The 14759-nt window shown below is 40.6% G+C and overlaps 1 protein-coding gene across 4 annotated transcripts in view; it reads left to right on the top strand.

Annotated features, from left to right (window-relative positions):
• nbeal2 (neurobeachin-like 2) overlaps positions 1–14647 on the top strand; it is a 36236-nt gene extending 21589 nt beyond the window's left edge. For 3 of the 4 annotated variants that reach the window (XM_067601670.1, XM_067601667.1, XM_067601669.1), the window contains 28 exons: positions 113–297; positions 497–653; positions 2418–2561; positions 3755–4078; positions 5683–5832; positions 5932–6089; positions 6323–6447; positions 6542–6659; positions 6894–7051; positions 7148–7281; positions 7383–7490; positions 7583–7678; positions 7806–7930; positions 8290–8430; positions 8516–8646; positions 8794–8903; positions 9024–9141; positions 9262–9359; positions 9449–9562; positions 9650–9736; positions 9864–9973; positions 10602–10774; positions 10868–10962; positions 11081–11197; positions 11719–11880; positions 11985–12133; positions 12255–12390; positions 12604–14647. In XM_067601670.1, coding sequence (XP_067457771.1) covers positions 113–297; positions 497–653; positions 2418–2561; positions 3755–4078; positions 5683–5832; positions 5932–6089; positions 6323–6447; positions 6542–6659; positions 6894–7051; positions 7148–7281; positions 7383–7490; positions 7583–7678; positions 7806–7930; positions 8290–8430; positions 8516–8646; positions 8794–8903; positions 9024–9141; positions 9262–9359; positions 9449–9562; positions 9650–9736; positions 9864–9973; positions 10602–10774; positions 10868–10962; positions 11081–11197; positions 11719–11880; positions 11985–12133; positions 12255–12390; positions 12604–12711 — 3831 coding nt within the window. In that variant the 3' untranslated portion in view covers positions 12712–14647. The remainder of the gene's footprint in view (positions 1–112; positions 298–496; positions 654–2417; positions 2562–3754; positions 4079–5682; positions 5833–5931; positions 6090–6322; positions 6448–6541; positions 6660–6893; positions 7052–7147; positions 7282–7382; positions 7491–7582; positions 7679–7805; positions 7931–8289; positions 8431–8515; positions 8647–8793; positions 8904–9023; positions 9142–9261; positions 9360–9448; positions 9563–9649; positions 9737–9863; positions 9974–10601; positions 10775–10867; positions 10963–11080; positions 11198–11718; positions 11881–11984; positions 12134–12254; positions 12391–12603) is intronic. The other variant, XM_067601668.1, reaches the window with a different exon arrangement.
• The last annotated feature ends 112 nt before the right edge of the window (positions 14648–14759 follow it).

The raw sequence follows: 14759 nt of genomic DNA, 5'->3' as shown, positions 1-14759 counted from the left end.
GCTGCTTCCTCAGCTCAGATTTCACTTTCAAGCGTAATTGTGATCTGATCATGCTCTTTGTAGTTTTGTTTGAGTCTTTTTCCATGAGGACTGAATGTTGTTTGTGTTACAGCAGACCCCAGAGGAGGAGCTGTGTAACCTGCTCACCAACATCGTCTTCTCCGTGCTGTGGAGCGGCAGCGGGGCAGAGGGCACCGGGGATGTGGTGTGGAGAGAAAGAGGACAGGTCTTCTCTGTTCTCACCAAACTGGGCTCCTCCTGCCAACTGGTTCGCCCGCCTGATGACATCAGACGCAGGTCAGCAACACTCATTTAAATTTTATTTCCCTCAGAGTACAAACGCAGTGAAATGGCGGTGAACCTATGAACTGCAATGGAAAAAGAAATTGAACCACAGCTTTGCCACCTGTGTCATCTTTTGTCCAGATATCCAGAAATATTATCATGTCATACTTCGGTGAAGTATTTTAAGTCTGTTTGTCACTCTGTGTGCCAGTCTGTTGGAGATGATGCTGGAATCGTCTTTGTCAGACCTGAGGGACGCCCAGGGAGTGTCTCTGCCTTTCTGTCCCAGCCTGGTGAGGCTCCTCAGGCTGCTGCAGGACGTCCTCTTTGCTGAGGGTACAGACAATTACACACTGTGGAGTGAAAAGGTAAGTCACATACCCCACCTAACACATATGATCTGCCCACTGATTTAAGCATTATGAACACGTTGCCAAGCATTTGTAGCACAAATTATATTAAGATATCACATTTCTCTGGTGTTTCCTACGTCATCCTCAGTCCACATGCTTTTATCTTTAAACCTTATCTTGTCTTTGGACTGGCTGATCAAAAAATGATAATGATTGAATGAAAATATTCTGGGGAAAATCAGATACCTGAAAAAAGTTTGATTTCATTGTTTGAAACCCACATACAGCAGCTCAGAAATTGATTGTTGTCCAACAACAACAACATTTTTTTTTAAATTGAGCTTGTAGGTCTTGATAAGGTAGTGAATCACAATTCCTCACTATGTTGGGTGTCTTTTGTAGTCTCTCTTTGCCATGAGAATTGCTTACATTAGTAAATCTGTACAGACTGAAAGAGTACTACATACCAACATAAGGCAGGCTGCTCACTTGCTCACTGTAAACACCCAGCACCAGTGGAATTTAAAGATCCCCTCCAGACATGTTTTAAGATGTATATAAAATATTCTACTTTGAATAATGATTTTTGTTTAATATGTTTTTTCTTCAAAAAAAGTTAATTTATCTTGTTAAAATCCTTAAAATTACATCTACTCTTTCTCTCTCATTAAAAATTCCAGTGTCTATAAATGTGCAGATACATTTAATTTCAATTTCAAGTTTAACTGCTGAACACAAGATGTGTCTTAGTTCACTGAAAAGTCATTTTTCAGTATTTGTACACTGGAGATTTCAAGTTTCCACATCACACTTGTGTAAGTTGAATATTGGACCAAGATTAGCTCCAAACTATTTGTGATGTCACAAATCCTGCTTGTAGGCATTAAAATTAGATTTTCATGGAGCTCAGAGAAACTTTCCACTTCCAGCAGATGAATGTGAAAACAGCCTTCTAGTGTGAAACTCTGCACATACATCATTCTGCACAGTGATGCTCAAACACCCAACAGGAGGAACAAGAGGAAAAATGCATTTTTGAGTGGAGGAGGGACTTTAAATTCTAGATGAATTACAAATACTCTGTCTGTCAGTTAAACAAGGTGCTTTTTTGATGCAAATTTATATCCCTTTTTGACATAAAGCAATACAGCAGATTTCTGTAGAGTCTGAGCTGGTGGCAAACATTTTAAAATGCTGAGTGCAGATCAGTCAAGGGTTTGTCTTCCAAGAAATGTGATTATACTTATATCCAATGTCTCAATATTAATGTGGTATCATTGAAGTTTTACACATAAAAAAACTGAGAACTGTCACTTATGTACTTATTTAAAAGTAACATTACAATGTATGCAGTTCTCATGATATAAAATTATTCAGAGGCACAATGAATCTTTGAAAGATTGCATCATCAGGGTGTGATGATGTCATTTTGTTGACTCAGGCATTAGATAAGTCAATAAAATATGAATTATGTTGCAATTAAATGCATCAGTGCCTGAAGTCATTACACCCTTAAGCACTCAATAGAAAGTGAGGGGAGCTGGGTGCGGTTGTTGTCAGTTACAAGTTCAGCATCGGTGGAAATTTTCCTGTTGTGACTTACTGGAGGGTGGAGAGCCACAGCTGGGTGTAGGTAGTAGGTTATGAGTCACTGTTTTAAATGCAGGTTAAGCTGTAGTTCATGTGCTGAATGGCTTTAGGTTGTTATAGATGCTCCAATGTGTGGAAACAGGTCTATTCTTTTGTTGTTGAGTCCTTTGTTTGACGGCTGTGTTGCAGATCTTTGAGGGGGTGGTGAACCTGCTGGACAGGTTGCAGGCCTGGCACAGCACCCCTGGAAGCCCCGGGAACACCGAACTGAAGGAAATGGCCCAGATAGGCCTGCGTATCATCACCGGCTATATCCAACAGCAGCACTCACAGGTCAGCTGTGCCCACAACTTGTCCTGTCTATCACCCTGTCAAGTATCAGCACATCACTATAAATATGAAATATCTTTCACTGTGCATGTCTTTCACAGCACAAGCACCTATACAATTGAACATTGCAGAAAAGGCGTTCTCTATATTTATGTAGCATGATAAGCTCACAGAGATAAAGCCAGTTTAGAAATACCAAGCCTTCTATGGGTTTCTTTTCAAAGACATTGCAGTCATTCCTCTTAGGGAGTGTTCTGTATGAAAGGGCAGCTCCTCTCAGAGTTATGACTCTTGCTGCTGCTGCTGCTCTTGCTGGAGGATTATGGGATCGAGCGAGTGGTCATAAATTAACTGACCATAAGGCTTTCCATCACATGCTCCTGATTGTGTTCATCTGCAAAGTAGTAGAACTCCCCCTAAAGCCATTTTGTTTTTCAAAATGTCAAGTTCGTAATGAATTAACATAATTGCACTCTGACATCACAGCTGTGGGTCTCTTAAAAAAAAAAAAAAGCCTGGAGGTACTTTAAATAAAAAGAAAAGAAGCACTAACACAGCTGTATTAATTTCAGTGGTGGAATGTGAATAAGTCCATTTACTTAAGTACTGCACTTAAGGACAAAAATGAGATATTTGTAGTTATGACAGATTTATGCTACATTATACTTTATATTTTTTACTTCACTACATTTATCTGACAGATGTAGTTAATTTGCAGATTGAGATCATATAAAATATATAATAATCTTATAAATATGGATTGTTATAAATAGATTAAACTCCCCAACATCATGTAAAATAGTTCAAATTAGCTCTCCCTCAATTAAATACAATAGTAAAACACTAATTATAAAATAATGCATTAGTACTAACAATCCAGTAATATATATAGAAATATATAGTAATTTAACAGTCACAGGGGCTATTTTCCTGCACACTGAGTGCTTTTACTCCTGATACTTTAAGTACACTTTGCTGATAATACTTATGTACTTTCACTTGAGTGTAATTTTGAATGCAGAATCTTTACTTGTAATGTAATATGTGGTTTTGTTAAGGGTCTGAATGCTCGTCCTCTGAAGTTCTGTCCAGTCTATGAAAAATAAGTGAAATAAATATCATCTCTTTTCATGTACTGTATGGTTCGGCTTTCAGTTAGAAGTATGGCGAGTAATTCACCTCCTGTCCCTCTTCAGGTGTGTGTGATGGCCTTTGTGAAGCTCCACAGCCTGCTCCAGACAGTGCTGTGTCTGAGCTGGGAGGAGGTGTGCTTCCTGCTGGGACAGCTTGGTGCCCCCCTGTGGCCAGGAGGTGTAATGGATGGCACCAACTGTGGGCACCCCGAGACTTTCTCCCAGCTGGTGCCCATCGTGCGTACGCTGCTTGACCAGCATGCCGACCCCACCACCCTCCAGAACCTGCTGCCAAACCTACCCATCACCAATGGCAGCACCACCTTCGCCCAAGACCTGAAGGCTTACTGTCACACGCTGGAGTGGCAAGGGTTTTACCAGCAGCAGGTCAGTGTGTTGGTTGACATTGTGCATTTAAAAATAGATTTATTTTTTGTTTAGGGGGTCTAGAGAGCGTCCTCCTTAGTCTTTGGTATGACTAAGCAGGTATAATCAACCAACCGCACTCAGATATGGCTGGGTCTGTTTAAATTAATAGACACTCAGGATTTTCCCAACCTTACCTTCTGGTCTGACCATTTACCTCCCTGTGGGTGGCTGAGAAGGCGAACGCAAAGTTTTAAAAAATGCTATCAGAAGTTTAGAAAGAAAATAACAGACCTAAACTCCCCAATCTTTCCTGATTGACCTCTAATGTATTTTAAGCATAGATCAGTTTATGCTCGAACTCGAAGCTAAGATATTTTATGAACTGATGCCAAACAGACACGCTCCCCACTAGCTGAGTGGTGGATTTATCATTGCTCTGTGTGACAGTGCATGTTCATAAATCTGTTTTGTTTAGATTACTTTTGTATACGGATCCCGCAATACATTAAACAGTATGGCATAACTTTGGCTGCCAGGACAGTGTCAACACTTGGCCGAGACTGATTTCTCATCCACTGAGTGAACATATACTATATATCTGACTGTTTGTGTGTGTGTGTGTGTGTGCAGTTTATTTATAGAGCTTGTGTGTATTTGTTATAAGTGTGTATATATAGGGTAATTCTATACATTTATGTACTTTTATACAAGATAAAAGAGAAAAAAAACTGTAGATAAGTTACGAAAGGAAGCAGCTATTAAAATATCTTCTCCAATACAATAAATAAATAGAGGGAAATTGTTAGTGAAATGGGTGTGTTGCCTTCCCTGTCTCTCATGTGCACATTGAGAATCAGCTTGTTTTATGCATCTAACATATTCTTTAGGTTTTGTGGTGCCTGGAATTGTTGTAAATTACCTTTACACATTAAATCAAAACTATACAGCCATGCTAGCTGCTCTATGAGGCTGTCATTAGGCAGCATATGCGATAGTGCTCACATTATACGCCTGATATTTAGCAGGTATAATGTTACCATGTTCACCATCATAGTTAAACATTTTATTATCCCAACTTGTTAAACAAAGCACTCCTGTAAGCTCTCAGTGAGTTTCCCCTGTATATATAAAGGTTTATATATTAGTATAGCCTGACCGATATACAGGATTCTTGAGGCCAATACCAATATTTATATTTAAGAGTTTAAAACATCTATCAGTTACCACTAAATGTACAGCTGAGGTTGATGGGAATGTCATTAGTTTTGCAGGTATTTGATCATAAACCAAAGAACTGGAGCTAGATGAAAAGTCAAGGGATCACCAAAGTCAGGAGGCTTTTTCCTCTTGGGGCCGTGAATGTCTACAAAATTTCATGTCAAATTACAGCTTATAGGAAACTTGGAAGTGTAAACTTATCATTCAACTTACAGTATAATTTCTATAAATGATTACTGATGATTGTTTTGTTTGTGGGTAGTATGTTGTCACCTGTTAACCTGGATGACTGGTCTGCATCTTTGAATCAAGGCTTTTTAATTTATTGTGTTGTGATTGACATTTCTATAGTTTTATGTTTTAATGTTATTGTTTGACTTCCTTCTCAAAATATTTGTCTCAAGGTTCAGCCTACCATGGAGCAGTACAAACTGGACACATTTGGGAGGAGCCATGACATCATGTCCAATTTCTGGAATTCCTGCTTTGACGACCTGATGAGTACGGCTTTTAGACGGGACAAAGACAGATCAGACAGCAAATCTAAGTTTCAGGTCACAAGAACTTTTAGGCTCCTCATTATGAGCTGTGTCACATAAAAGATTACTTTCAGATTACTGATCTGATACTTGTGTCTGTCTGTGTGATAACAGGAAGTGATTGTCGACCCCTACCTGAAGCGAGTCAGAAGTGAGAACAACCGGTACCTCATTTGTCAGAAGCAGAGCTCCAGCCAGCAGGGGGTGGTGTGGCAGCACTGGAAAGCTCTCCGCAGGCTTTTGACCAGTGAGAGAGGAGCATGGGCCAAGAGGTAACCTCTGACTTAACCAGTATTTCTATTTAAATTCTCTCATGTCATTCCATCTGAAAGGAAACTGTGTATTGCCAGTGGCCTCCAGGATATATTTTGCCTGCAGCATGGAAAGTCTATGGCCTTAAGTTGTACAAAAAATACATATTACAAACATACAGAGGCTGTACTGACCCTTTGCTGTTCCTTCCTGCCCACAATGTGCTGAATTGTAATTTCTTTTTTAACATCAGAGTTCAGCCTGAGGTAAAGTGGAAATTGTCCAATGCAGAGACCTATTCAAAGATGCGTCTCAAACTTGTGCCGAACTACCACTACGACCCTCACAGTGAGGCCAGTGCCCTGAGAGACAACATGGGTATGTCACTGAGTACGAGCACATTCACTTTGCTTTTTTCTCATGAAAGCAAAATGTTACAAAGGTGCACTGAAGATTTTGTCATTTTCTGTAGGAGCTGACAGTCCTCGGAGCTCTGAGCCTCTCCCGTTGGCTGTTGCCAAGGAAGCAAAAGTAAGCGACATGGAGGACGATCAGTTAGGTGAAGAGGACCTTGTCTTTCTGGATGACAAGTGAGTCTCTGGCATTGTGCCAGCATATGTATTTTACAACATTTCTAATGTTTACAATGGCCATAAATATGAACAATAACATGACCAGGAACAACAGGTTTTAAACACTGAATTTTGGGGCTTGAAAGTATTAGAAAAGTTCTTGAATATATTGTCCCAGTGAGTGAAAACCCTGATGTTTGCAAATATGCAGTGCAGAAAATGTAAAGGTTTAACTTTTTCCTATGCTTTCAGGGTTGAAGGAGAGGATGAGAGCCAGAGAGAAAAACTGGTTCTGTCTGAAGACTGTGAACTTATCACCATCGTGGCGGTTGTTCCAGGTCGTCTGGAGGTTACCACACACCACCTTTACTTCTATGACGGCAGCAGTGAGAAAGAAGAGACTGAGGAGGGTAAGAAATATATGTGCTTGTGAACATTTTACAATTTTTTCTGTCAGTTCAAAGGGTTCTATCAGAAATGAACAATATCTGTGCCTGTACCTTCAGGAATCGGGTTTGACTTCAAGAGACCTCTGTCTCAGCTCAGAGAAGTCCATTTAAGGCGCTACAACCTGCGACGCTCTGCGCTGGAGCTTTTCTTCATAGACCAGGCTCACTACTTCATCAACTTCAGAAAAAAGGTGATGTTCAACTCCTTCTGCTTATTAATTAGTTAAAATAGATTTGAAATGATGTTGCACTATGAAACAACTCAACAAACTCTTTTTCTCTGCCCTTTCAGGTACGAAACAAAGTGTATTCAAGGATTCTGGGGCTGCGGCCTCCCAACCTATTTTACTTTGGCTCCCGCTCCCCCCAAGAGCTCCTGAAGGCATCCGGGCTTACACAGGTATTTATTTCTCTCATTTCTCTCTATGAGTTGTTATTATCTGAATTTCACTTCATTGTGATTTACCAATCTGATGTTGATGTGTTGAACAGAAATGGGTTTGCAGAGAAATCTCCAATTTTGAGTATTTGATGCAACTGAACACCATTGCTGGACGCACTTACAACGACCTGTCGCAGTATCCTGTGGTAAGTGCACTGCATTTCCCCTGACAGTGTGTACTACTTCTTAGTATATTTATGATCCCATGATTGCGACAGATGATGCACTTACAGTGTAAAGAGGCGTCATGTTGCAATTTTTGTCTCTCTTCAGTTCCCCTGGGTCCTGTGTGACTACACCTCTCCCACTCTGGATCTCGAGGACCCATCGGTTTTCAGAGACTTGTCCAAACCCATTGGTGTGGTCAACCCTCGCCATGCACAGAATGTCAGAGAAAAGTATGTGGTACTGATGTCCAGTCAAAGTAGTTAGCTATTTTTGACAGAGCAAGGAAATGATGAGAGAATCTGAATCCTTGATGCAGTAGTTTTAAAAAGACAAATCTAGTGAGTTTGCATGTTTTAGCCCGTTATCTAATAATGTGAACTTGGTAGTTACATGGATTCAAGGTTTTTAGTTCAGCAACCAAGTCTTAAGTCTAAGAGATTCCCACAACAGACTGAATACACCAGCAAGAATGACATTTCAGTTGATTGTTGATTATCATAACATCATGAAATGACTGAATGAAAGGACACAATTCTAATGCAAAGTCTGGTCCTTCTAATCAATGAGGATGTTTTTTGTCTGTCAATAGATATGAGAGCTTTGAGGACCCAACAGGCACCATTGACAAATTCCACTATGGCACACACTACTCTAATGCAGCAGGAGTCATGCACTACATGATCCGCATGGAGCCATTCACCACCCTGCATATCCAGCTGCAGAGTGGCAGGTGGGAACACTGATAAATGCATGATATTTCATAGAATTTCTTTGTAATCTCTGATCTGATATCAGTACATCTTGTTTTTGTTTAGGTTTGACTGTGCAGACAGACAGTTCCACTCAGTGGCAGCAGCCTGGCAGGCTCGCATGGAGAGTCCAGCTGACGTCAAAGAGCTTATCCCAGAGTTCTTCTACTTCCCAGAGTTCCTGCAGAACATGAATGGTAAGGAAGCTATTGAAATCAACAATAGGACATTGTATTTTTAGAAAGCAAATTAATCTGTTTTGTTTGTTTCAAGATGTATTGTTTATATAAAAATATTTGTTTAATGAAAGAACCTAATGCATGTGTGCGGCATACTTGCTACAGGCTTCGACCTGGGACATTTGCAGATATCTCAGGACCCGGTGGCAGATGTTCTGCTGCCTTGCTGGGCCACATCAAGAGAAGACTTCATCAGGAAACACAGGAAAGCCCTGGTGAGTGTACACAACCTGAGTCTTAAAACTCACACTGGATTTCAATAATGCATTTGTCTCATGACATCCTGTATAAAGACAACTATTCAAGGTCACAGCAGCTTGTATGTTTAACCCTAGGAATGTGAGCATGTGTCAAGTCACCTCCATGAGTGGATTGACCTGATCTTTGGCTACAAGCAGAGAGGCGAAGAGGCAGTAGATGCCCTCAATGTCTTCTACTACTGCACTTATGAGGGTAAGGCAAGAGCGAGGGCCCTTTCATATCAGTGAAAGAAGAAACATGCAAATAATCAATAGTCTTGTATGTCATATCAGCTTGATGATCTGGCTTAATGCATAATTGTCCTTTTTGCAGGTGCAGTAGATCTGGATGCAATTGCCAACGAGACAGAGCGAAAGGCCCTGGAGGGCATCATCAGCAACTTTGGACAGACTCCCTGTCAGCTTCTCAAGGTTTGACTGTCAGACTGATTCACAGCTTTTGCAACAAAATTCTGTTTAAAAAGTAGCATTTTTATATCACATTCCCATCTTCCTTACAGGAGCCTCACCCTCCTCGCATGTCAGCTGAGAATGCAGCTAGGCGGCAGGCCCGCCTGGACACTCTGCCCCTCAATATCTTTGATCAGCTCAGTAAACTACGACCATTTATGGAGGTATAACCTCAGTGCTCTCAAGTCTACTCAAACTTTTACTTTCATGGCCTCAGCAATTATCTAAATCCATGATTATGTGTGCCTCAGGTGGTGAGTGATGGCCTTCCTCTGGTCCAGGCAGTGGTACCGAAGAGCCAGACTCACTCCTTCATCATCCAGGGCTCAGATATACTGGTACGGTTCAATTTGACACTTTGACAAGAGCTAAATGTAAAACTAAACACAGTCATGACGTGACTAAACATTCCTTTAAAATAGTTGCGTTTCATTATTTTCTATCATCCCACTTTTTTCTCTCCAGGTGACTGTGAGCTCAAACGGTTTAATAGGAACACACAGCTGGCTGCCATATGACAAGAACATTGCCAACTACTTCACCTTCACTAAGGACCCCACTTTGACTAATCCAAAGTGAGTGCCCTCTGCAAGCAATTAACTATGTGAAACCCCAATTTTTTTTATTTAAAAATCATATAATAGTAGACACTGGGGGAAAAAGGTTGAAAATACACTGATTGTGTCATGTTGTCAAATGTCAACCATGACTTTGAACATCCTGAATTACTGTTGATAAAATATGTCGACCGCAACCTCCCAGAAATGTAATGAGTGGCTCTGTAATTTTTTTAATGACTTTTTCTGATATTTTTTATTCACAAATCTTCAACCAAGAGCGAACATTCACCATCATCATTTTTATAGCATTTCAAAAGATGCTCAAGATTGTCCTGACAGCTGGATAGAAGCACAACATCTGTCTAGCTATCTTTTTTATGTCTCTGAAGCTTCAAAGCCTGTTTGATTAATTGAAATTCAGTTTAATGGATCTTATTTTAAACTGACCTTGAATGTGGACGACATAAACACTGAATAAATCAGGACAAAAACCATTTGAGCACTGTAACACATGTTGTAATTTGCAGATGTCGTGACAGTTTAATGTGCTGATTATAAATCTCCTCCGCATTTAGGCTGCAGCTCACTCTCACTTCTTGTTTCAAACTTGCTTTGATCTTTACAAACCCACTTTGTGGTGCAGAACGCAGCGTTTCTTGAGCGGACCTTTCTCTCCCGGTGTGGAGATCAGCGCCCAGGTGCTGGTGGTGTCCAATGACGGACGTCTGCTGTTTAGCGGAGGACACTGGGACTGCAGTCTCCGCATCACCCAACTGGGCAGGGGCAAGCTGGTGGGCAGGATCTGCCGGCACATAGGTGAGCTCTCATTGTCTGATTTCCAAGATATATATAAACTTTTTGGCACATTATTGTTGCGTATTTATTTGTATTTTCGTGTGTTCCACAAAGATGTTGTTACTTGCTTGGCTCTGGATCTCTGTGGCATCTACCTCATCTCTGGTTCAAGGGACACATCCTGTATAGTGTGGCAGGTTCTACAGCAGGTAAACATGTTCATATCTCTCTGTCTGCATGTTTTCTTACTTCTTAGGCATGGTTGTACACATGTGAATAAGTAGAAGCTGGTATCTTCAAAGATGAATTCTCCTTTTTGTCCTTCAGGGTGGCTTCTCCAGTGGCTTGTCTCCTCGGCCGGTGCAGGTCCTCTGTGGACATGACCAGGAGGTCACCTGTGTGGCCATCAGCACTGAACTGAACATGGCTGTCTCAGGGTCAAAGGTCAGAGATGTCTTACACTCTGTAAACATTTATAAAGTTGCTACAAAACACACAATAGGTGCAATAAGTAACAAATTAATCATGTAGGCTTTTTATCGATTAATCAGCTGATTATTATTATTCAATTAGTTCATTCAACATCTGTTTATAAAAGGTCAGAAAATCAAATAACTTTTTATTTTCTATATGACCAACAGCCCAAAACCCAAAGATATATTCAGTTTTCAATAATGAAAAGGCAGCAAATTTTCACTTTTGAGAAGCTTGACAAAAGCATAACAGCATAACAAAATTATCCAAAGGCAAACCACAGTTTTGGCTGACTCTCATTTTCAGAAATTTTCCCCTGTGCTTCTAACTGGTATGAAAATCAGAGAAGATACAGTACAGTCCATCATTTTTAGACTAAATAACATAGTGTCTTTAACAAATAATCATTTTCTGTAAAATCTGGAACAAAGAAAACAAATTATAGGTTACTGACTCTCACTGACCCTCCCTTGCTCTTCACTGCATGTCAGGATGGGACTGTGATAGTGCACACTGTCAGACGAGGCCAGTCCCTGCGAACGCTGAGGCCTCCGGGTGACAGCTGTGTGCCTGCCCAAATCTCAGAGCTCCAGGTGGGCATGGAAGGCCACATTGTGGTACAGACCTCGCTGGAGGAACGCCCTAATAGGAAGGTACATGAATACCTACGGTACATTGCATATACAAACACAGGAAGAAATATACTTACACAAGGTTGTGCCTGAGCATAATTCAGAAACTCTGTTTATTCCCACAGGGCAAGTACTCCATCTATGTTTACTCAGTTAACGGCTGTCTGCTGTCTTCCTTCACCATGGAGGAGCAGGTGACTGCTCTCCACTTGGTGTCTGAATACATCATCCTCGGCACCATTCAGGGCAGCCTCCACATAAGAGATTTATGCAGGTAAATGAACCCCAAAATAGTTTGGAGCTTATTATAATGAAAAGTGTTATATGGAATGACAAAATGTAAAGTTGGAAGTGTTGTATGAAAAAAATAAAGTCTTTTATTCTTTGTTTGACAGCCTGGATGCTGCAGTACCGCCCCTGGCCTTGAAGGTCCCCGTGAGGAGTGTGTCTGTCACCAAAGAGTGCAGCCACATCCTCGTGGGACTAGAGGACGGGAAGTTAATAGTGGTGGGGGCAGGGAAGCCAGAGGAGGTGAGAAACAGGACATGAAGTGATTGTGAAATGCAGGAATGGGGTGGTGGTGTATGTTTGTATGTGTGAGCGTGTATGTGTGTGTAGGGGGAGGGGTAATCAGGTAATCATATGCTAAATCAGGTTTTTCTGATGATAATTGCGTGTCTTTAGACTAACATCTCTGTTTTAGCCCGCAAGTGAAGATTATCATGTTTTCCTCTCTTGTCTCAGGTTCGCTCAGGACAATTCCCTCGTCGCCTTTGGGGCTCCACACGCCGCATCTCTCAGGTGTCTGCAGGTGAAACTGAGTACAATCCCACTGAGAATGCTGGCAAATGAGACGAGCAATGGCGGATGAACTCTGAAAACTCTGAAATAGCTGCACCACCAAGATGCTCACCAGACTCATTATGGCCTTCCTTTACAAGCTGGGAAACTATCCTCTTCAGCCACTGATCTCTCTGAGAGAGCGACTGTACACTGAGCACTTTTTTTATTCTTAAAATGAGTTGATATTTTATTGCGTATTTCATTAACAGTTGTGCACTGTTTTTAATCAGCATCATTCCAAAGAGTGGCCTTGTTTTGTAGATGGAGGAAGCTCAGTATATGAGATTATGTACTGCTGTTGGACTGTATATACAGTGAGTCATATTTCAGGGGTGTGACTTGCTCTGATGCACACACAGCCTCAGACACAGAGAGAGGTAACGCTGTGAACTCCCAAGGCTCCGTGTTCTTGACTCTTTTTTTTTTTTTAGTCAGTCCCTGTGCGGTTGAATGTTCCAAAGCCATTGTTTGGCAATGGCACCTTCTTAAAACTCCTGGAAACTTGAAAACTACAGTAGACATTGCTCGAGATTTCCACATTGCAATACTGGTGAATACCACAAAAGGGTTGACTTTGTAAAGACAGACGCAGGATATCTGCTGTGTCAGGATTTGCTAATCTTTGCACCAGAAGTGCACCACAGTACCGCAGCGTATAATTCTGCATTCCTTTAGGCTCTGAGAAATGTAAAACTGTTACAATTAAAGCAATAACCGCTTTAATGGTCAAGTATGTGAAATATGTTCACTTTTTATCACGATTGTGGAGCTTGGATGCAAAGAAACGCAAGTGGAGAGCCTTCTGTTGCCTTACACAATGGAGTAAAGGTCTTTATAAATGCACAGTTGCTTCTGTAACAGTTTTGTTATTATTCTGTTCACCACATGACTATATCCCTGTTTTATTTGATCTTTAAAAGTGCCTTTTGAAGCTTGTGTCTGGAGCAATGTATAAACACTGAATTCCAATCATGCATTTCTATGTAAGATCACTATGTGTCAGATTTATCCCTGCTGATCTGATTTAAACTCACCTTACTAATCTATTATGACGCAGATGTTGTTAATGAACTCAGTAAACTGCTGGCTGGATGCACATTACAGCTTGTCTGTACTGGTATCATACTGTTTGTGAGGCGCTGAAAACCTCTGAAGACACAATGACGCTGAGACACGTGAGCCAAGAGCCTCTGAGTGAGCTTCAGAGGAATTCACTTCCTGCCAGTTTCTTTTACTGTGGTTGGAACAAAGTGGTTGTTATGCAGTGTCATGGTGGGAGAGAGACAAAGGGAACTATTTGGGTGAACGCGATACCCCTTACATGCTGCACACATACAAATTACTTAGAGATTGTATGTGATGCTCAGAATAACCTAAAGTGTAAGCAAGTGGAAAAGAAACTATGTTTAAAATGTTTGCTTATCAATTCATGGGAGCATATTAATGTAGTACATTCAATCTGTCACATTTGATGTAATACAATGTGCTGTCTTATAAGGTGTGTTTGTCTGAGGCAGTCTGAATATAGGATTGTTTGCAAAAGCGGCTGTTCAATTACATATTTGCAGTTTGCTTTTTGAATACTGATATCAATTAATGTAACACTGTTCTGTTTTGCTCTAAATGTAATGAATGTAATATTTCACTTAACTATGCAGTAATGCTCAGAGCCTTTGAATTAATCCATGGAGCTCATAATAGACTTTCTTTCAGAATTGGGTCTATACAAAACTTAGGTTTAAATACATGTTGTACATAATGTATCTGATATGAATTCTTGTTTAATTGCCCTGATTTACACTTAAGTAATTACTCAAAAGCCTTAAGTTAAGGCCAGCACTGCCTTGAATTTGGACTTGATCCATTTCTCTTTTATCACTATTATTTAGTCTTTGTATTGTTTTTCAGAAGCTGTTGAAAATACACTTCACTTTTTAAACGTAAAGCAGCCTGTGTTCATTGTAATTTAAAGATGATGACGGGAAATGTAATCATTTCACTTTTTAGCCTGCATGTCTGTCTTTTCTTTGTCCACTTGCATTGCACATGTTGCATTC

The sequence above is a fragment of the Thunnus thynnus genome, chromosome 10 (genome assembly GCF_963924715.1).
Source record: "Thunnus thynnus chromosome 10, fThuThy2.1, whole genome shotgun sequence".
Lineage (NCBI taxonomy): Eukaryota > Metazoa > Chordata > Actinopteri > Scombriformes > Scombridae > Thunnus > Thunnus thynnus.
Note: the sequence above shows the minus strand (reverse complement) of the source record. Positions and strands in the feature narration are given on the sequence as shown.